This window comes from Macaca nemestrina, chromosome 2, assembly GCF_043159975.1.
Source record: "Macaca nemestrina isolate mMacNem1 chromosome 2, mMacNem.hap1, whole genome shotgun sequence".
NCBI lineage: Eukaryota > Metazoa > Chordata > Mammalia > Primates > Cercopithecidae > Macaca > Macaca nemestrina.
In genome coordinates, this window is record NC_092126.1 from 110,387,154 (window position 1) to 110,410,719 (window position 23,566).

The 23,566-nt window shown below is 42.4% G+C and overlaps 1 protein-coding gene across 7 annotated transcripts in view; it reads right to left on the reverse strand.

Annotated features, from left to right (window-relative positions):
* Positions 1-256: 256 nt before the first annotated feature.
* Positions 257-23,566, reverse strand: part of LOC105480624 (SET domain containing 2, histone lysine methyltransferase) — a 152,977-nt gene continuing 129,667 nt past the window's right edge. For 6 of the 7 annotated variants that reach the window (XM_071091569.1, XM_071091572.1, XM_071091571.1 and 3 more), the window contains 4 exons: positions 19,062-19,173; positions 3,327-3,407; positions 1,215-1,316; positions 257-828 (listed from right to left, as the gene is read on the reverse strand). In XM_071091569.1, coding sequence (XP_070947670.1) covers positions 667-828; positions 1,215-1,316; positions 3,327-3,407; positions 19,062-19,173 — 457 coding nt within the window. In that variant the 3' untranslated portion in view covers positions 257-666. Of the gene's footprint in view, positions 829-1,214; positions 1,317-3,326; positions 3,408-19,061; positions 19,174-22,845; positions 22,970-23,566 lie in introns of those variants that run through there. The other variant, XR_011620032.1, reaches the window with a different exon arrangement.

Genomic DNA, 23,566 nt, shown 5'->3' on the forward strand with positions numbered 1-23,566 from the left:
CATGCCAATTTCTTTAATTGATTTTATTTTTTTACATAAAAAGTTCAGTAAAAATTGGATAAAGTAAAGTGATTTTAAGCAGTAAATCATTCTTATCAACATAGCACAAGGCTGGCCAAAACCACAAGGCAGCCTGCTTTGGAATATTTACATGATAACAAATTAAACCTTGCAGGAGAACTTAAACTGTCCTTACAAAGTCTTCCTGTGATCCTAGCATGTAGAGGCTAAAAGCAAAACGAAAACCAAACAAAAACCAGGAAAAAACAAATTATTTTCAATATATTCACATATACATTAAAATATAATACAGATCATCAGGGTAAAGGGTTGTGGGTGGGGATGCGCATGGGTCTGTGCGCTGACAGCACCGCCAAGGAGGAGACCCAGGTTTAAGAGTGGAGTCAGGTCTGGCCAGGGTCTTTTCTAAGCCCTTGCACCTCTGATGGCTTCTAACCACATGCCAACAGCTCACAACTAGGTAATCACTTGTAGATGGAGTTCATTTTTGTGGCCTTCGGTTGACATCTTCAGGGTTGAATTCCCCAGGGTGATGTGTCATCAGTAGCACAGTGCTGACAGGGGTGGGACAGAAAGGCCCACAGGATTTCCTCTCCCTAGAGTCTGTCTTACCTGACCACCCATCCTCCCACCCTGGCCCAACAGTCACTCTAACTCAGTGTCCTCTTTGGGTTTGTAAACAGCCCCAAACTTTTGCATGTACTTCTTAATGTACTCCTTGGTTTTGTGTTTCACATTCTCATTGCACTCCAGGTCCTCAGGATTCTTACAGTACTTCAGCTCCTTATTCATAACACCGTGAGTCAGCTGTCCAGGGCACAGGAAGAGAGACCACAGCCACCAATCAGAGCAGAAACGATTTGAGGGGGAGGACAGGGGTGGTAATCCAGCCTGCTGCTTCAGGGCCCTTCTCACCAAGACAGGAAGTTAATAAGGGGGTAGATGTTGGGGCAGACTGGTGCTAGGATCACCAGAAAGGATAAGCTGAGCTCTGAAAATTTCTTAGAGAACTACTGCTCTCATGTAAGGGTGTGCATCCCTCCCCAAACCTCCCCTCCCCGTTCCTGGGTCCCCAGCCCTGACATCTGACAAGAAAAAAAAAAAAAAACTTTCTATGATGAAAAGGGCTTCTTAGAAAGTACACAGTTTGCCCAGAACGTTGCCTGGTGGGCTACCAAAAGCAAGGGGAGTACCTTGCGAGCCAGATGTTTAAAGTCTTCAGTTGTGGTAATTCTTCCCACTTTACAGTCAGGTTTCCGGTAAGGGTTCAGGCACTGGACGATGAACTGGGACATCTGCAGGCAAAGAAAAAAGAACACATTGCTCAACAGTCCAGAGAGGGCGAGGAGTTGTACTGAGGAAATAACTAGAAAAGGTAGTGAGTAAAGCCAGCCAATCCTTTCTCCCTCAGGTTGGCTGGTCTGGACAGTGGAATACTAGTAAGCCAGTAAGATCTGAAAAAAGGATACGGGCTCAGCCTGAGAGGGAAAGAGCTCCCCTGGACGGACTAAGCAAGGCTTAAAGGAGGCTGGAGGGACTCAACAGCATGACTTCAATGTCGACTCCTTCAGCAGCCCCAGGTTTCAGCCAATGAATTTTGTGTCCTCAGCATAAAGACAGTAGCTAGGTTCTCTGGGCCCTAGAGGCAAGGCAGGGCACAGCAGGTGTTCCAGAGCTTCTGTGAGGCTTAGCAACCCCAGGAACCACAGGAATTTTGTCATTGAAGGGTACTCAGATTCTTTAAGTGGTCATACCACAGCATGTGAAGCAGATCAAGCATGATATGACAGCCAGCAAAGGAAAACCTGGGCAGAATCATTTTCATTCCACCACTTACTATGTCCTCCCTGGGCTGTCTAAGTATGGTCTGTCCTACCCAGGTGCTCCCAAACACTCTAGGAATAGGACCTTCAGAGGTATTTGTGGTGCTAAGATCACAGAGGACAAAGAGAATAAAGAGGCCAGTCACAGCTATTTCATCAGACAGCACTCTGAACAAGGTCTACCCATGACTAAAATTCAGTGAGCCTTCAGGTGTTCAAAGAACAAGGCTATATATCACAAGGGTAGGCACTAAAGAAACAGCTGCTGGTTGAATGAGCTGAAATACCAATATGTTCACAAAGGGATCATAAGAAACTGAACTTTATCCCTGGATAAGCCTTTTAACTCAAGGTTTTTCTGGGGTTTCCTGGCCTCCAAACTCTCTTCCTTCAGTCTATCCCCTCAAACACAGACAGGGATTTCATTACCCCCTGCTTAAAATCCTGCAATGGTTCCCGATAACCCACAGACACATAGTTCCTATAGGAAGAAGCACAATACCATTCCACCTCATTTTCAACAGCCCTCCCATACCTTGTGCTATAGCCCATCGGGCCACTTACAACTCCCTGGAAGGGAAGATGCTCTCTTGCCTCTCTACATTCTATTGACATAAGTTAGGTCCCCTGCTGATCCATCTGGCCAATTCCTACCCCTGATTCAAGCGCCCTTCCTGACAGCCTGGATTGTGACTCCCAGCCCTAATATGGCAAAATTTTCACACAGCTGCCGTTACTTATTTACAGGTCTGTTTCTTCCAAAACACTACAAGCCCCTTCAATGAATGAAGATTGGAGTTGAGAATCTAGATGCTATGAGGCAGACAAGTTTAGTGTCTTGAGGCTGGTAAGACACACTTCTGGTAGCATAAAGAGGAGCAGCATTCTCCCAAGCCCTGGAAAATTAGGCAGCTACCAAATGAGATATTACAGAAACAGAAGTGGACTTTGAGACAGAAGGCCTGAGTTCAAATCTTTTGTCTAGAACTTGCCTTCTCTGAACCTTGAGTTCTTTCACCTGAATAAGAGGAAAGGCAATCTGTCTTGCCTACCTCAAGGGCTGTTGTGGGGACAAAATGAGTCAATGGGTAACCAGTTGAAATGAGTCAATGCTTAACCAGTTGAAAAAGGCCACACCTCTTTCACATAACAACTAAGTCAAATCATAGAGGCAAGAGGAATACCCAAAGACAAGGCAGCCTACCACTACATACAGCTTTCTTTTGCCATAGATGCTACAGAAGGCCAACAGTCAAACAAGCAAATGTGGTCTGAGACTTGGCTCCTGTCAAGCCAAGAAAAGATGGCTGAGGAGTTTTCAGTGGGAAAAGCAGCACTTCAGCAAGGCACACACACACAAGGAACACCTTGTGTTCCTGCCTATCTTGGGGCAAGAGAGATATTCGACATACTTAGGACAAGAAAGGAAAGGGTTCAGATTTAAGCCTGAGGTGCTTAGTGCTTACATCCACCAAACCTTACCTCTTTTCTGAATACTTCTTTGCTTTTCTTTGCTAGTTCACTGGAGGTGTCTGCTTCTGCTGTCTTGGGCTTTTTCGAAGTCTAAAAATGGAGGAGAAAACACAGCAGTGCTGGTATGAGAAGTCAGTTTAGTGACGCCCTACTGTCCCAGAACCCTCCTTTCTTTCCCCTAGCAGGGATACCTGATTCTTGGTATTAGAATCCATTTAGAGGCCCTGACTCAGGTACAAGGCCTGGAGTCAACCTGGCTATTATGTTTCAAATCCTGTTATATGGTTTGGTTCTCCTTCTTATAAGTTATAAGTTAAGTTCCAATTCTCTACCCTAAGTCAAAGCTACAACTTTGATATAGCCACACATTTCAGAGTCACTCATGACCCTGTTCTGGGTTCAGCTCCCTGAACTATCAAGCGAGGCCTGCACAAAACAAGCTCCATCTCTCCCACCTCTGACATTCTAGGATTCCAGGATAGAGGCAAAACACTCTGTTCTGAAGACTCTTAAATACTCATCACCTTTCCTCCAAAGGTGAAGTTGGCTAGACTGTAGAAGACAGTCTGAGGATGCAAGAGAGGCTCCTTGCAGGTTGGTACCTTCAGTTTAGGAACAGAAAGATTAAGGAATTATCACAATATTAGGGGGCAGGTGATGAGGGTCATCAAAGCCAGTGAACAGATAAGTAGACAATGACACAGAAGATACTCTGTGTCCCCAGCTGGCAAGATAATGACAAACCCAGGAACATTCCTTCCAGCACTGCTAGAGGGAGGCTTCCAACTTCCCTCTAACTAGGTACTGCACCAGGAGGTGATGAGTTGGAAGCTCTGCTATTCAGAGTACCTGTCATGCAGGCCATCTCCCCAAACCTTTGCCCACCACTAGCCATCAGGCCCCTTCCCAGTAAATGTGCTTTTCCATTGAAAATAATTATGAGTATTCCCCTCCAAATATAAGTTACTTCATAATGGATCTAGAAGCTAGAGTTGATATTATAGGTACTTCACGCTTTTTTGTTAGGGGCACAGGGCAGAATAATTTTCCTGCTCCCCACCCATCTCCTGGTTCTGTTTCTTCCATTTCCATAAACAGTATGAAGGCTCTGGTTCTAAAGCAGCTGGACTAGCTCCAGAGAAATGTGGCACTCCCTTGGCTTTAGGTTGTTACAAATCAGCTTTCTCTGCTGTGTCATAAAAGCTTTACGTATTTTCCATTTTTCCAATTTCTTCATGTAGCTGTATGGGGAGATTAGGGGGTAGAGTAAAACGAACATAAAGATCCAATTTGTCTTTTTAAGAAAACAAAATTAAGCAAAAATAATACTATTAATATAAGTTAAGTCTATTTTCAAGTGTTTTGCTTTGGGATTTTATTTTTTTCCCAGTTGTACAGGGTATGAGTATGCTCCACAGTAAGACCTTAGGTAGTAAGGGATCAAGAATTATTTGAAACTTCAACACATCCCCAGCTGTTCTCTTGTAGCTCTCAGAGGTGAGCAGCAACAGAAATGAGTACAGAAAGCCCCTGCAGGTCTGACAGCTATCTCAAAGATCTGGGTCTTATGGAAGAAGCCAGGCTCTAAGTGAGGGTACTATGTAAATAGAAATGTCCTGTTTCACTCTGGATAGGGTATGCATTCACAAAGCTAAATGAACCCAAAGCATTGTTAATAGATTTATAATTTAATCCCTGACTTGGTGAGGTTGGCAGTGGGGTGGCCTTTAAAAACAGTTATAGAATACAATCCACTGAGCTCTGTCTAGGAGCTTTCTTGGTCCTCCTGAGTGCCGAGCAATTGGGATCGAGAAAGGAAATAAAATGAGGGGTCTCCAGACTTACATCATGGAAATCATGAACCAAAATGAAATACTCTTGAGAGTACTGAAATTCACGAAACCCTCTCTTCATGGTCTGTGGTTTGCAAATGGCATGGGAAATAATTTCAGAAACTGACTAACATTTACTCAAATCCAAGGCCAAGCAAAGTAACCAGAGTCAGAGTTGAGGATAGCACTTGTTATTGACATAAACAACCTTAGGACCCCCCACTCCAAAAAAGTCCCATTTAAAAATTTAGCAGGTAAGGCTGGGCACGGTGGCTCACGCCTGTAATCCTAGCACTTTGGGAGGCCGAGGCAGGTGTATCACGAGGTCAAGAGATCAAGACCATCCGGGCCAAAATGGAGACAGAGCGTTTCTGTCTCCAAAAAAAGAAAAAAAAATTAGCAGGTGGGGCGCAGTGACTCATGCCTGTAATCCCAGCACTTTGGGAGGCCAAGATGGGGAGATCGCTTGAGCCCAGGAATTCAAGACCAGCGTCTCCATAAAAAAATTTAAAAATTAGCTGGGCATGGTGGCTGTGCCCGTGGTCCCAGTTACTTGGGAGGTTGAGGTTGGAGAATTGTGTCAGCCTAGGAGGTTGAGGCTGCAGTGAGCTGTGATCATGCTACTGCACTCCAGCCTGGGCAACAAAGCAAAACGCTGTCTCCAAAAAGAAAAAAAGCACTTTTAAGGAAACCACCAGAGAACAGGGTGGGGGCTTTGATACATAAAAAAGCGAAGTGCTTCCAGATCCTCAGCAATAAACAATAATCAGTTTGCCTTTTCTCTATTTTGGCTTATACAGAGTATCAGGCAAAGTTTCTGGTGGAAATCTATGTGAGGCAGTGGACAGTTACGAGTACACAATGAAATGAGCAGGCAAAGGGCCTGGTAGAAAGCCAGAGCTTACTGCCTTTAGAAGATGACCCTGCTGTCAGCCTTCATCTGTGGCACATCTGGATTCCTAGGAAATCTGTTCTGATTATGACAAGGCAGGCCTGAGTACCTTTATATTACCCAAGGTGAAGCTTGAGCCCTTCTGGATTAGTTGGCAATGGCCTTAAGCTTATTGGGCAGTTCTGGTAACCAACCATACACAGGCTGTGTAACACAATAGAATCATCCTTTATTATAAATATTGACATGACTATGTCACAAAGCCCATGTGACTTGGAACCAAGAGGGTATGGCTTGAGTTGCAGAAATGAGTCCTGACAAAGGCAGAGCAGGACATACTCAGCTAATGCTTCTCTCTCTCTGTATTTAATTACTGTTTAGAGGGCCGGGCGCAGTGGCTCATGCCTGTAATCCTAGCATTTTGGGAGGTTGAGGCGGGTGGATCATGAGGTCAGGAGTTCAAGACCAGCCTGGCCAAGATGATGAAACCCCATCTCTACTAAAAAATACAAAAGTTAGCCAGGTGCGGTGGTGGGCACCTGTAATCCCAGCTACTCAGGAGGCTGCGGCAGGAGAATCGCTTTAACCTGGGAGGCGGAGTCTGTAGTGAGCCGAGATCAGGCCACTGCACTCCAGCCTGGGTGACAGAGCGATACTCCGTCTCAAAAAAAAAAAAAAAAATCTGTTTAGAACATAAAACGTAAATCATCCACTAAGGAACTACATCTTTTGTGGCAGCATGAATCCAGAAGCAGGAGAAGAAGCTGAGTCATCATAAACACTATACACACAATTCAACCTAAGCTCTGCAGCACATGAACCTGTGCATGTTACTTTTTAAAAGGTTAAGATCTTTGAAAATAGTAAAAACTTGGTACAATTGATATTCTGCATCCATAGGGCAGCCATGGATAGAAAATATTTTAAAAATACAATAAAAAATAATACAAACAAGAACTGATTATAAAAAACCCCAATACAGTATAACCATTATTTACATAGCATTTACATTGTATTGGGTATTATACGCAACACAGAGGTGATTTACAGCATATGGGAGGACGTGTGTAGGTGACATACAAACACTATGCCTTTTTATAAAGGACTTGAGCATCCTTAGACTTTGGCATCCATGATGGGATGTCTTGAAATCAATCCCCTATGGATACAGTGTGACAACTGTAATGTGTCTCAAGGTATTCTTCTTTTGGTTGATTTTACTTGGGATCCTTTAGGCTTCAGGAATCTGGATGCCTATGTCCCTCTCTCAAGATGGGAAATTTTCAACATTATTTATTTCTTAAACAAATTTTATATAGGCTGGACGTGGTGGCTCAGGCCTATAATCCCAGCACTTTGGGAGGCCAAGGTGAGCAGATCACGTGAGATCAGGAGTTCGACATCAGCCTGGCCAAAAAAGCAAAACCCCATCTCTACCAAAAATACAAAAGGGCCAGGCATGAGATGACTCACGCCTATAATCCCAGCACTTTGGGAGGCTGAGGTGCACGGATCACGAGGTCAGAAGACCAAGACCAGCCTGGCTAACACGGTGAAACTCTGTCTCTAATAAAAATATGAAAAATTAGCCAGGTATGGTGGCGGGTGCCTGTAATCCCAGCTACTCGGGAGGCTGAGGCAGCAGAATTGCTTGAACCTGGGAGGCAGAGGTTGCAGTGAGCCGAGATTGCGCCATGGCACTCCAGCCTGGGTGACAGAGTGAAACTCCTTCTCAAAACAAACAAACAAACAAATTAGCTGGGCCTGGTGGTGCACGCCTGTAATCCCAGCTAACTGGGAGGCTGAGGCATGCGAAATGCTTGAACCCAGGAGGCAAAGGCTGCATTGAGACGAGATCACACCACTGCACTCCAGCCTGGGCGACAGAGCAAGACCCTGTTTGAAAAATACATTGGCTCTTGATGCCACTTCTCTGCAACTCCCTCAATGCAACAAATACTCTAAAACTACTATTTTAACATAACATAGTTAGAGGAGATCTACTATACCTTATGACTGTTAATTAAAAGCCAGTTTATTTACTGCTGCCTCAATTGTGCAAGTAGTAATAATTCAGGTCAGAGGTGCTCAAAGGGAAGATTTGATTTTACACTTTACACTTACCACCACTTTACACTTATCTTGATGGTGAGTACAAGACAATGAAGGGAACAACAATGGACAGAAAAGAGAAAAGGAACAGTCTCACAATGTTTAGTCTCATTTTGAGATAGAGCGAGACTCCATCTCAAAAATAAAAAAAAAAAAAAAGGATTAGTGCCTGGGCTAGGAAGTAACTGCAAATGGGTATGAGAGGTCTTACTGGGAAGAGGAAAATGTTCTAAAACCAGATTATGGTAATGGCTGCATAATTTGGTAAATTTACTAAAAGCTATTAAATTGTAAATCTAAAGCAACTAGATTTTATACTAGGTTTATTGTGTCAATATTGCTGCTGCTGCTGCTGGTGTGTGTGTGTGTTTTTTTTTTTTTTTTTTTTTGAGACAGTCTCACTCTTGTTGCCCAGGCTGGAGTGCAATGGCGTGATCTTGGCTCACTGCAACCTCTGCCTCCCTGGTTCACCTCATTCTCCTGCCTCAGCCTTCCAAGTACCTGGAACTACAGGTGGCCATCGCCACGCCCAGATAATTTTTTTTTTTTTTTTTTTTTGAGATGGAGTCTCACTCTGTCGCCCAGGCTAGAGTGCAGTGGCCGGTTCTCAGCTCACTGAAAGCTCCGCCTCCCGGGTTCATGCCATTCTCCTGCCTCAGCCTCCCAAGTAGCTGGGACTACAGGTGCCCGCCACCACGCCCGGCTAGTTTTTTGTATTTTTTTTTAGTAGAGACGGGGTTTCACCGTGTTAGCCAGGATGGTCTCGATCTCCTGACCTCGTGATCCACCCGTCTCGGCCTCCCAAAGTGCTGGGATTACAGGCTTGAGCCACTGCGCCCGGCCTGTATTTTTTTTTTTGGTAGAGTCAGGGTTTCACCATGTTAGCCAGGATGCTTTTAAAAAAAAAAAAAAAAAAAAAAAAAAAAAAAAAAAGCTTGTCCAGACTTGTGCTTCTGGTCATGACAGATTAACTGTTAAATGAATTAGCCTTCTCAGAGTTAAAAATTGGAAAACTAGACAAAATACATGAAAAAGGCAGTTTGCACACACTGGACATTAAGCAGCAGTAAACTATGATCCTAAGACAAGGGACAAAATGAGGTAAGCTAACAATTCGCAGAGCTCACAGAAGGCTGGGAAACATGTGAGCTTCCACCAGCTAAAGTGAAGAGATCTCCATTAGATAACCTGTGGCATTCAATGGAGATCTCAGACAGGCGATGACTTAGGAGATACCCTACAGAAAAAATTACTCTTCACTCAACCCAACAAAGATTAAGAACAGCCTCTAGGCCGGGCACGGTGGCTCAAGCCTGTAATCCCAGCACTTTGGGAGGCCGAGACGGGTGGATCACGAGGTCAGGAGATCGAGACCATCCTGGCTAACACGGTGAAACCCCGTCTCTACTAAGAAATACAAAAAACTAGCCGGGCGAGGTGGCGGGCGCCTGTAGTCCCAGCTACTCAGGAGGCTGAGGCCGGAGAATGGCGTGAACCCGGGAGGCAGAGCTTGCAGTGAGCTGAGATCCGGCCACTGCACTCCAGCCTGGGCTACAGAGCGAGACTCCGTCTCAAAAAAAAAAAAAGAACAGCCTCTAAAAAATCAAGGTGATCCACAAGTAACTTGACTATCAGAACAAACTCAACATTCTTTAATGGAAAGTAACAAAATTTTGAAACTCAACAATGTAACAGTCACAATGTCCAGTGTTCAACTGAAAATAGCAGGCGATTATTTAAAAGTTATTATAAATCTTCACAGTTATGAAAGAAAACATGAACACAGTGAAGAAATTAAAACTACTGGGCCAAAGGGACAGACAAGCACAGGTGGCACCATGTTCCTGACTGCCCTCCCCAACCACAGTACCATTCCTGGTGGCAGTAGATTGGTCATCTGGAGAACCACTACTGGCTGAGCATGCCCTACCTGACCACGGGGCAGGAGTATGGCCACACTGCAGTGCACAGGGCAGAGGACTTTGGGGCCATGAAGACAGCCAACACTTCCAATTTCCCCTCACATAGATTTGTTGTAGACCAGCTCGACCATCTCAGTGTCACCAAGAAATGGTTCTAACCCTGAGCTATCAAACTCCCCCAAACTTTTATTTGTATTTTTCTTTTGGAGACAATGTCTCACTCTGTCACCAGGCTGGAGTGCAGTGGCATGATCTTGGCTCACTGTAGCCTCGACCTCTGGGGCTTGGGTGATTCTCCCACCTCAGCCCCCCAAACAGCTGGGACTACGCATGTGCACCAAAATGCCTGGCTAATTTTTAAAAAAATTTTTATAATAGTTTTGCTTTGGCATCCCAAGGTGTTAGGATTATGGAGGTGTGAGCCACTGCGTCCAGCTACCCTTCAATCTTGTAGATCACAGGGCTGCCCTGTCTTTATCTGGTCGTGGAACTAAAACTGTAGCTTCTATAAAAATGTAAGCCTTTGGACCAGAAACTTATTAAAACATACAAATATACAACAAAACAAAATAAAAAATAAAACACAAATATGAGTATAGTGGTCTGCATATAGAATACCTGGGACTCTAACCACTCTAATACTTAAAAATATAATCACTGTCCTATTGTGTTTCTTGTCTCTTTAACCTGACAGGAAGATACCAGGGATTTCCTGGGGGAACACATGGTATAAAATGTATTTTGAAAAAAGCTACAATAAAGCTACAAACTATGATTTGGAGGTACCTGCTTAAGTATGAGATACTTGATAGGGGCTTTATCATGCAAAGTTAGTTTGCTTAAATGCCTACACTTAAATGCAGTTTTTCAGTTAAACATATTCCTAAAAATAACATTTTATTCTGGGACTTGACTACAAAAAGCAGACATTTAAATTAAGTAAAAATGGCCGGGTGCAATGGCACACGCCTGTAATCCCAGCACTTTGGGAAGCCCAGATGGGCAGATCAATTGAGGTCAGGAGATTGAGACTAGCCTGGCCAACAGGGCAAAACCCCATAAAAATACAAAAATTAGCTGGGCTTGGTAGCAGGCGCCTGTAATCCCAGCTACTCGGGAGGCTGAGGCAGGAGAATCGCTTAAACCTGGGAAGCGGAGGTTGCAGTGAGCTGATATCGCACCACTGAACTCCAGCCTGGACAACACAGTGAGACCCTGTCTCGAAAAAAGAATAAAATAAAATGAAAAATGAAAAATACAATGAAGTGAGAGCACTGTTTAAAATAAGAAAGTAATTAAAACTATTAAAAATAAGCAAATTAAAATTTGAGAGCAGAAAAATATAACTGAAATTTAAAAATGAATCAATGGATGAGCTTAGCTAATTCAATACAGAAGGTAAATCAGTGAACTTTAAAAAGAGGGCAACAGAAACCATGCAAACTGAAGCATAGGGAGAAAAGAGCTGAAAAAAGTTTGACAGAGATGTGGTGCTCTGTGAGACAGTATCAAGCGGTTTAACAACATGTATATAATTGGAGTCCCAGGAAAAGGGACAATGGTATAAAAAGATATATTTGAAAAAATTTCCATATTTGATGAAAACTACCAATCATGAATCTAAAATGTACAAGAATCAAAGCAGATTAAACACAAAGAAAACAAAACCAAAGTATATAATAAACCACTAAAAACTGTTTATAAAAGACAAAATCAAGATATATGGGGGAAAAAGATAATTATATTTTTATTATAAACTATTATTAAAAAATGGAAACATCTTTTAAGTGTTGAAAGGAAAAAAATATAAATTTAGAATTCCATATCCACTGAAAGTATCTGTCATAATAAACCTGCACATGGATGTTTTTAATAGCTTTATTTATAATTGCCAAAAGTTGGAAGCAACCAAGATGTCCTTCAGTAAGTGAATGATAAATAAACTGCGGTACACTCAGACATTCAGTGCTAAAAGGAAATGAGCTATCAGGCCATGAAAAGACATGGTAGAAGCCTCAATGCATATTGCTAAGTGAATGAAGCCAATCTGAAAAGGCTACCTACTGTAGCTACCTACTGGAAAAAGCAAAACTATGAAGACCGTAAAGAGATCAGTGGTTGCCAGGAACCGGGAAAGAGAGATGAGGAAAGAAGGCATGATGAATAAGAAGCGGTTCAAAAGGTTTTTAGGGCAGTGAAACTATTCTGTATGTTACTATGATGCTATATAGATGACACAATACCTTTGTTAAAACCCACAAATGTACAATACCAAGAATGAATCCTAATGTAAATTATGGACTTTGGGTGGTAATAATGTGTCATAGTAGATTCATCAATTGTAACAAATGTACCACTCTGGTGCTTTGATGTTGACAGAAAGGGAAGCTTGTGCATGTGCAGGGGGTATATGGAAACTCTCCGTACTTCCTGTTCAATTTTGCTATGCCAAAATAGAACTAAAATTGCTTTAAAAATAAAGACTATGGCCGGGCACGGTGGCTCACGCCTGTAATCCCAGCACTGGGAGGCCAAGGCGGGCAGATCACGAGGTCAGGAGATCGAGACCATCCTGGCTAACACAGTGAAACCCCGTCTCTACTAAAAAATACAAAAAATTAGCCGGGTATAGTGGTGGGCGCCAGTAGTCCCAGCTACTTGGGAGGCTGAGGCAGGAGAACGGCGTGAATCCGGGAGGCGGAGCTTGCAGTGAGCCGAGATCATGCCACTGCAGTCCAGCCTGGGCAACAGAGCAAGACTCCATCTCAAAAAAAAAAAAAAAAAAAAAAAAAAAAAAAAAAACACTACTTTTTAAAAAGTGGTAAGATAAATACCTTTCTTCAGACAAAAGCTGACAAAATGCATCAACAGTAGATCTGAAATACTAGAAATGTTAAAGGAAATTCTTTAGGTTAAAGGAAAACGATTCCAGACGGAAATTCAAATCTACACGAGAGAATGAAGTGCTGGAAATGGTAAATATGTGGGTAAATACAGGACTTAATGGTAGATTGTGATAAGATAAATATGCATACTGTAAACCTTACAATACTGTTTTTCAAATGTGTACGTCTCAAGATCCCTTTATACTTTTAAAACACTGAGGACTGCAAAGAGCTTTTATTCATATGGGTTATGGCTATCAAAATTTTTCATATTAGAAATTAAGTTAAACTGAGAAAAAAATCAAGCATTATTTTAAAATAACATTAGCAAATCTATTATATAACAATAATATAATTTTTTGTGAAAAATAACTGTTTTCCAAAACTAAAGCACTTCAGTTAAGAGTGGCAGTTTTACATTTTGGAAATCACTTTTAACAACTCACTTAGAATATAGCTGAAGTCTCACTGCCTTCTGCATTAAAATATGTCATGTGCTCCCTGGAAAATTCCATGGCATATTTGTGAATGTACCAAATGTGACAGAGGAATGTAATGTTTTCATATTATTATTAAAACAGCTTTGGCCGGGCGCGGTGGCTCAAGCCTGTAATCCCAGCACTTTGGGAGGCCGAGGCAGGTGGATCACGAGGTCAGGAGATCGAGACTATCCTGGCTAACATGGTGAAACCCCGTCTCTACTAAAAATACAAAAAACTAGCCGGGCGTGGTGGCGGGCGCCTGTAGTCTCAGCTACTTGGGAGGCTGAGGCCGGAGAATGGCGTGAACCCGGGAGGCGGAGCTTGCAGTGAGCCGAGATCACGCCACTGCACTCCAGCCTGGGAGACACAGCGAGACTCCGTCTCAAAAAAAAAAAAAAAAAAAAAACAGCTTTGACCTTGTGGCTCCCTTGAAAGGGTCTTAGGAACCCTAGGGGTCCCCACACCAAACATTTTGAGAACCACTGTCTTAAAACAACCACCAAGAAGTAAAGCAGGCCAGGTGTGGTAGCTCACACCTGTAATCCCAGCACTTTGGGAGGCCACAACAGGAAAATTGCTTGACACCAGAAGTTTGAGACCAGCCTGGTCACCAACACCACGAGACCCTGTCTCTACAAAAATGTACAAAAATTAGCTACTTGGGTGGCTAAGACGGGAGGATCATGTGAGCCTGGGAGGTGGAGACTACAGTGAGCCCTGATGGTGCCACCGCACTCCAGCCTGGGAAACAGAGTGAGACCATGGCTCAAAAAAATAAAAAATAAAATAAAATAAAGAGGTATGGCTAAGTCAGTAGGAAAAAAACAAAACAAAAAAACACAGAATACTGAAATAAATTCTAAATCAATCCAAAAGAAAGCAAAGACAAATAAAAATTTAAAAACAAATAATAAGGCTGGGCACGGTGGCTCACACCTATAATCCCGGCACTTTGGGAGGCTGAGGCAGGTGGATCGCCTGAGGTCAGGAGTTTGAGACCAGCCTGGGTAACATGAAACCCAGTCTCTACTAAAAATACAAAAATTAGCCGGGCGTGGTGGCGGGTGCCTGTAATCCCAGCTACTCAGGAGGCTGAGGCAGGAAAACTGCTTGAACCCAGGAGGCAGAGATTGCAGTGAGCCAAGATCATGCCACTGCACTCCAGCCCGGGTGACAGAGCAAGAATCTGTCTCCAAAAATAAATAAATAAATAAAAACAAATAACAAGAGGGTAGATCTTAAGTCCAAACCTACTGATATGTTTAACACACCAATTAAAAGGCAGAAGACTGTCAGAGTCATGAGTAGCAAAAAGGTGTTATAAAATAACCATCCTGGCCAGGCAGGGTGGCTCACACCTGTAATCCCAGCACTTTGGGAGGCCAAGACGAGTGGATCACCTGAAGTCAGGAGTTCAAGACCAGCCTGGCCAACATGGTGAAACCCCATCTCTACTTCAAAAACAAAAATCAGCCAGGTGTGGGGGCAGGTGCCTGTAATCCCAGTTACTCAGTAGGCTGAGGCATGAGAATTGTTTGAACCCGGGAGGCAGAGGTTGCAATGAGCCGAGATCGCACCACTGCACTCCAGCCTGGGTGACAGAATGAGACTGTCTCAGAGAGGGGGAGAAAAAAAAAAAGCCATCCTTAAAGACTGAATTGCTTTGCACAAGTACTTGTCAATTCCTTTATTTACAGAATCATTTCTGAATTTTAGGGCCTACAGACATAAGCCTCGAGATAAATTTTACTAAAAAAAATTCAAAGGTTTCCCACCATACAAAGGTTCGTATTCTTTTACATTTTCTTTTACATTTTCAAATTCCCAAGGTCTATCCCCAACAATGCCCTTCCAACCTCATGCTGGATTACAAGTTTTATGATGCCTATGTTCCTCCTACAAGTAAACAGAGCTATTCCCCAAACATATCCCAAACATTCCCCTCCTTCCCTGCCTTTGCTCCAGCTTTCCTTTTAGCCTATCTTTGCTTACTGAAAAATTCCTCATCCTTTAAAGCTCAAATGCTTTAAAGGACTTTCTCACAAAGTCCTCATAACTTCCTCTGGTTGAGTTACTTCTATGTTCCCAGGATGAAAAAGCAAGACAGAGCTATAAGCAACCACTTGTACCATGCTGAGGAGGCAGGTGGTGCAGGACTGCCAGTGTAGGCAGGGACAGACTTGAAGGAGAAGTAATCTAGAAAGAGGCTGGTCTGAAGTCTAGGGGAATGTGCGTATCTCCTAAGAACTCAGCTCTTGGGTATAGAGAAATTAATCTGATTGATTCTATATGTGAATTTCTGACTGAAAACCAAGACCAAATCTTAACACTTGCACTCAAGTAACTAAAGTTATAAGCCCTGTCGTGGTTTGATCATATTCTCTCTTTTTATTTTTTTTGAGACAGAGTCTTGCTCATGTTGCCCAGGTTGGAGTGCAGTGGTGCAATCTCGGCTCACTGCAACCCCCGTCTCCGGGGTTCAAGCAATTATCTTGCCTCAGCCTTTCGAGCAGCTGGGATTACTATGTGCTCAGGCATGTGCCACCATGCCCAGCTAATTTTTCTATTTTTAGTAGAGACAGGGTTTCACCATGTGGGCCAGGCTGGTCTCAAACTCCTGACCTCAGGTGATCCACCCGCCTGGGCCTCCCAAAGTGCTGGGAATACAGGCGTGAGCCACAAGGTTTCACCATGTTGGCTAGGCTAGTCTTGAACTCCTGGGCTCAAGTGATCGGGCCACCTTGGCCTCCCAAAGTGAGCTGCCGTGCCTAGCCTGTGATGATTCTTTTTGGGAGAGAAGATCTCTACCTTTATTTGTTCACAACAGGAAATACATTTGGCAGCTTAATTCTTTGTGCACTCTCATTATTATTATTTGAATCCCAGGAGGGATTTATTTATATATACATACAGTGGCAGAAAAGAATAAAAGGGCCTCTCCAATCTTCTCTAACAACTGTGAAGCTGACACCTTTGAATCTCCATTAGAAGTACTACTCTATAACCCCCCGAGGCAGTTAAGAGCTAGTATTAGGAGGAATGTTTTCTCTTTATAATCTCCCGTTCCCTTTCATTTTTATACATATACCTCCCCCAACAAACATGAACACATCAATATATCAGAATTAATTGTGAATTAAGTGTTAGATTTAGTTTAGTGCTCTTTTCCTTCCTAGGATAGACTATATTTTCTTTTGCAGGCCTCTAAAGTCCTTGTTTGTTGTCTACAAAAATTTTTAAAAATTAGCCAGGCATGGTGGCATGCATCTATAGTCCTGGCTACTCAGGAGGCTGAGACGAAAGGATTACTTGAGCCGGGGAGTTCGAGGTTACGGTAAGCTATACTTGCACCACTGTACTCCAGCCTGGGCTACAGAGTGAGGGAGACCCTGCCTCTAAAAACAAATCAAAGCAAACCAAACGACAAAATAAATAAATCCCTCAGTTTACCACTTAACCACATAATACTGTACATTTTCAAACCTTACCTTCCTATGACCCCTGGGAGCAATAACCTTGCCTTATACTCCTTTTGTATTCCCAGGTCTAGGCATGGCATTTGTGTGGAATAGGAACTCAAATGTCTGATAAATAACCAAAATGTAAAAGAGTGAGATTAAGTTCAGATCTGTGTGATTTAAAATGTGTATTTAGAGATCCAAAGTTCCAAGCTAGTGGATTGTAATTCAGGCATTGCCTTTTGGATATAATACTTCCAACAGCCTACTCTCCAGGCACACATGCACCTATGGTAACAGAGGAGTAAAGATCAAACATAACCTGACAAATACACTCACTCTGGGTGGTTGGATATAGTAAAGTTTTATGATCATACTTCTCTAACAGTCAATCACAAACAATACTGCCAATTATTTAGACTTGAATGTGTAATTACCTTGGGACCTTGTATCACTTCAGATTCTGATCTAGCAGGTCTGGGAAAGGGAGTGACAGTCTGCGTTTTTAACAGGTGGTGCCTGGTGCCGTTGGGTGCTGAGTAGACCTAACTATTACAATAAGCTCATTGCAAAGGTGCCAGCTCTATAGTCAACCCCTCCAGTCCATCTCCAGCAGACAGCCTTGTAAAAGGCAAATGTCACTGCTCAAATCACTTTAAAGGGTTCCCTTTCTCACCAGCTAGCCAGAGAATGAAGGTCTAATTATGTAGCATGGCACATAAGCTGCCCTTTTACTTGGCTCCTACTTCTCAGCTCCTACTTTATGCTTGGCTAGTTTGATGACCTGGATTTCCTAATACAGGTCTTCATATAAGAAAGGCAATTCCTTGAGCATTAAATAAGCAGCAGTGAACTTCATGCCCATTCCTCATTTGTTTTGAAAGGCCTAATTTAATATGCATATACTAGACCAAAAGACTGCATTAAGATTAATAGTTACGGTGTCCATGAACTTGGGCTTACAAGAAGGGTAAGGCCTCCAACATGCTTTATAAACTTGGCCCCAGAACTCAGCTATATTGCTGCACCAGATCTTTTCTTAATCCCTTTGTTTATTTTTCAAAAGATGTAACTAACACAGTACAGAAGTCTGGAAATGGGAGTTGTGATTTTTGTTTGTATTTAAGCTTACATATAATTTAAATGGCAAGTGCTTAGCAGGCTTGGGCATATTCCTAAATGATTCAGGAAAACAAGACAGCACAACAGCTAGAGTGAAGTGGCTACGTGATTTATGTGATTCATTTGAAATTTAGCAGACTCCACATGGATTGAACTTAAGTGTGTATCTTTTGCAAATGCCAAACACATGTGAAAAGAGAAAAACATTTCCTCCAAAAGTGAATAAAATATAAACAGAAGAATGAATTCATTTCTACTTTAATCCCTTCTCACTCCAGCTCTTTGTCTTCCCTCTTCCTTCTTCCACCTATTCCCAATAATTTAACCAGTCAAGTACTTAATTATTTTCAAAATTAAAAAAATATTATTCAGGTTTGAGAACATAAAAATATGATATCTGATTTCATTCAAGACACTTCATATGGTCAGCTGTGGTGGCTCATGCCTATAATCCCAACACTTTGGGAGGCTGAAACAGCCAGATTGCTTGAGGTCAGGAGTACAAGGCCAGCCTGGGCAACATGACGAAATCTCATCTCTACTAAAAATACAAACGTTAGCCGGGCATGGAGTGCACATCCATAGTCCCAGCTACTCGGGAGGTTAAGGCAGGAGAATTGCTTGAACCCAGGAGGCAGAGGTTACAGTGAGCTGAGAGTGTGCCACTGCACTCCAGCCTGGGCAACAGAGTGAGACTCCGTCTCATTTAAAAAAAAGAAAAAAAAAGGCAGAGAGAGAGAACAAGAGAGGCCCTGAAGCAATCATAGTAAGGGGTGTTCAAAACACCCCTTGGCCATATTTGGCCATATATCTCCCTCAAAAGAGTAAGTAGTTAGCATGCATTTGAGTCTCTGAATGTCTAAAAAAGACCATTCTTTCCCCCTGACTTCATCTCTACACCTTGATACATGCATGGTCACTCACTTATTTTTCAGAATAAGGAAAAAAGAATCCCAAGACCATGTGACTACTGGCCTTATAGAATGACAGAACAAAGACTCCCAAATGATCAGGAAATACATGTGTAAGCCACACTCACCTTCATGGGGTTTTCATCATATGTTGGAGTTCCCAGGTCCATCTCAGCTTCATGCTCAAGGCTGGCATCATCTCCTGGACTTTCCCAAGTAGGAGGATCCCACTGAGTCTGCCTAGAAAGAGAAAAAATAGCCATGCTGTCAGGGCTAGGAAACAGAATCCTGACATAAACATCACTGTTCATACATACATAAAACACAACATACAATAAGACATAGAATAAGTCAGCTCCATGAGTTAGAGACAAACTTTTTCTATCTTCCTAACAGCAATGACTTCAGCACAGAGACATGCCCCTCCTCATTGTCCCTATTTCTGTGGGCAATGATGTGGCAACACTGACTGGATGTCAAAAAGAGCCGTAAATCCGAACATCCTGTCTCTCACCTGACTCTTAATGTCATGCAAATAAGACTCGGCAAAGCCTAAAATGTACAAGAAATAGGTCCCTGCCTATGTCACCCCTCTGTAGATGAAGAGGTAAACAGTGACTACCTAGCATATAATTGGAGCAAAATAAATCATGTAATACCTCTCGCAATCCTTGACCATGTGAGAAAATTATCCCTTGCTTCAGGAGTTTTCTTTTTAATAGTTCTGCCCCTTTGGTTTAATGACTGACAAGAAAAATACGTACAGGTTAAAAACTTGTACCCTTGGCCAGGCATGGTGGCTCATGCCTGTACTCCCAGCACTTTGGGAGGCTGAGGCAGGTGGATTACCTGAGGTCAGGAGTTCGAGACCAGCCTGGCCAACACGGTGAAACCCCATCTCTACTAAAAATACAAAAAATTAGCCAGTCGTGGTGGCAGGCGCCTGTAATCCCAGCTACTCAGGAGGCTGAGTCAGTAGAGTATCTTCAACCTGGGAGGCAGAGGTTGCAGTGAGCCGAGATTGTGCCATTGCACTCCAGCCTGGGCAACAAGAGTGAAACTCCATCTTAAAAAACAAACAAAAACACAAAAACCTGTACTCTCTGCTAAAAATATTCTCGACTAACTGCAAAAAGAAGGTTTCAGCCATGTTAACTCATTAAATGTTTACAGTCATTTTGAAAATAAGCAGGCAAAGATTTTTCTTTTTAAAAAAAGATCTGTAGGATAAAAAGTGGAAGTAAGGATATTCACGTTCAGGAGTCTGAAGCCAGCTGTAACAGAGAATGTTATGAGGACAGTGACTTAAAATGTCAAAAGCCTCAAAGGATCTAACAAATCTGGCAGGTCAATCTTGTCACTATAGTCTTCTGCTTTACCACCACATCAATCTTTAGTCAACAATATAACAACATTAAAGACACTTAAGATAAATCTGTGTGTGTGTGTGTGTGTGTGTGTGTGTGTGTGTGTGTGTGTGTGTGTGTGTGTGTATGTATATAGTTGTAAAAATAGGCTTACCTCTGACCTATGGAACTCATTTATTTTAAAAGGCTCAACATTTCTATCACAATAAAAGAACCACAAACAGCTAAGGGTGTTATCATAGAAATTGAACAAATATATATATATATGTCTGTTCTTAGCTACCAGATAAAACCTAGAAAAGACAGGAAAGGTACACATATAAATAAGAAATACAAACTTTTTTTTTTTTTTGATTCTGAGATAGAGTCTCACTCTGTCGCCCAGGCTGGAGTGCAATGGCATGATCTCAGCTCACTGCAACCTCTGCCTCCTGGGTTCAAGCGATTCTCCTGCGTCAGCCTCCTGAGCAGCTAGGATTACAGGCGCATGCCACCACGCCTGGCTAGTTTTTGTATTTTTAGTAGAGGCAGGGTTTCACCATGTTGGTCAGGCTGATTTCGAACTCCTGACCTCATGATCTGCATGCCTCAGCCTCCCAAAGTGCTGGGATTACAGGCGTGAGCCACCATGTCCGGCCCAAACGATTTTTATTTTTGGAAGATTGATAGAATATTAAGAAGCTTGTTTTGGTGTTAAAAAACAAAGTTCTGGCCAGGCGTGGTGGCTCACACCTGTAATCCCAGCACTTTGGGAGGCTGAGGCGTGCAGATCATGAGGTCAGGAGTTCGAAACCAGCCTGATGAGGCGGGTGGATCACCTGAGGTCAGGAGTTTGAGACCAGCCTGGCCAACATGGTTAAACGCTGTCTCTACTGAAAATACCAAAAAAAAAAAAAAAAAAAAATTAGTTGGGCATGGTGGCAGGCACCTATAATCCCTGCTACTCAGGAAGCTGAGAGGCAGGAGAATTACTTGAACCCTGGAGGCAGAGGTTGCAGCGAGCCTAGATCGTGCCACTGCACTCCAGTGTGGGCAACAAGAGTGAAAACTCTTTCTCAAAAAAAAAAAAAAACTTCTGGTTAAACCACACATAGTTTTTAAAATCATTACACATTCAATTAGCAACATAATGAGGGCTCATTTTATAAAAGCCTTTTTGTTTTTTGAGACAGAGTTTCACTCTGTCACCCAGGCTGGAGTACAGTGGTGCAATCTTGGCTCACTGCAACCTCTGCCTCTAGGGTTCAAGTAATTCTCCTGCCTCTCAGCTTCCCAAGTAGCAGGGATTTACAGGCACCTGCCACCACACCCAACTAATTTTTATATCTGGAGTAGAGACGGGGTTTCACCATGTTGGCCAGGTTGGTCTTGAACTCCTGAAATCAGGTGATCTGCACGTCCTGGCCTCCCAGAGTGCTGGGATTACAGGCGTGAGCCACTGCACCCAGCCTATAGAAGCATTTTAATGCAAATAAGGAAGGCCCTTCTAAGCAGAAAGCATATAGGGAAAATATATGAAAATTTTAAACTTCTTTATGTCATAAGACATCAGAAACAAAAACATCTGCAATACTCTTGATAAAGAAATCTAACACTGGACAGAAAATGGGTAGATGTCCCAAACAAATTAACTCACAAAAGATACAAATGACCAACAATCCAACGAAGACATCCCATCTCAATAGTAAAATAACTGAAAATAAAAATATTTCCCACCTGTTAGACTTGCAAGGTTAAAAGAGAGGACATGATGGAAAAGGATTTTTTTTTTTTTTTTGGAGACAAGGTCTTGCTCTGTCACCCAGCCCAGAATGCAGTGGCACAATCATGGCTCACTACAGATCTGACCTCCTGCCTCAAGTGATCCTCTTGCCTCAGTCTCCCAACTAGTTGTGACTACAGGTGCACACCACCATGCCCAGCTAATTTTGTACTTTTTGTAGAGATGGGGTTTCACTATGGTGCCCAAGCTGGTCTCAAACTCTTGGGCTCAAGCGATCCTCCTGCCCCAGCCTCCCAAAGCATCAGGATTACAGGCATGAGCTGCTGTACGTGACTAAAAGGAACTTATACACTTTTTTTTTTGTGAGAGTCCAAATTGATACAAACTATTGTTTAATGGTAAGCTGACAATATTTCTCAATTTAAAACGTGTACCTGTTTTGCCCAACAATTCCACTTCTAGGTACCCTCTTGAAGAAGCAGTAAGATTAGTGTCCCTAAGGATGTCCAGGGTTATAGTTACATATAAAATAGTGAAGACCTCTCAATCAGAGTGAGTTAAATACAATTTGATATAGCTATACAATAGAGCAGGGGTTGGCAAACTTTCTCTGTAAATGATTAGATGATAAATATTTTGACCTGTGAGCCATATGGTTTCTATCACAACTACTCTGTCATTGTAGTGTGAAAGCAACCGTAGACAATTTGTAAGCAAATGTGCATGGTTGTGTTCCAATAAAACTTTATTTGCCAAAACAAGTGGCCTGTGGGCATAGTTTGCCAGCCCTGCAACAAAGTATAAACAATTACTAAAACTAACAGTTGTAGCTGGGTGTGGTGCCTCACGCCTGTCATCCCAGCATTTTGGGAGGCTTAGGTGGGAGGATCGCTTGAAGCCACGAGTTCGTGAAGATCAGTCTGGGCAACAAAGCAAGACTCTGTCTCTACAAAAAAAAGAAAAAAAAATTTTTTTAAAGAAAAAATTCCATAGTTCTATGTTAACTGATAAAGCTCTATAAAACAGATTAGTAAATAAAGCAGACTACAAAAACATGTATCTTAACAATTTACGTAAGAGTATAGAGATGAGTGTATATATATACACACACACACACACACACACAAAGTACATATACCTACATAAAGCTATCTGTCTAAAAGGTATTTTAAAAACATTAGTTATCTCTGAGTAGTGGCAGCTCCAGTAATTATACTTCCTTTTTAGTACTTTTCTACTATATTTGCTTTCTATAACAAGCGTAAATAATATGTGTCAAGGATAAACAATCTAGCTATTTAATCTGGAAATAGAAGAGTGCTGTCAGTAAAAAAATTCAACAGCAGAGTTGAGTAGCTATGATACAGACTGCTTGGCTGGCAAAACCTAAAATATTTATTTTCTGGCCTTTTACAGAAAAGATGTCTGTGACCCCTGATACTTTACAATATTAGATGAAGAAACATTTAAAAAATCTCCTTAGCTTTCTCCAAGAGTCTTGTGGATTAAAAATACACCAAAACTGGCGGATGCGGTGGCTCAA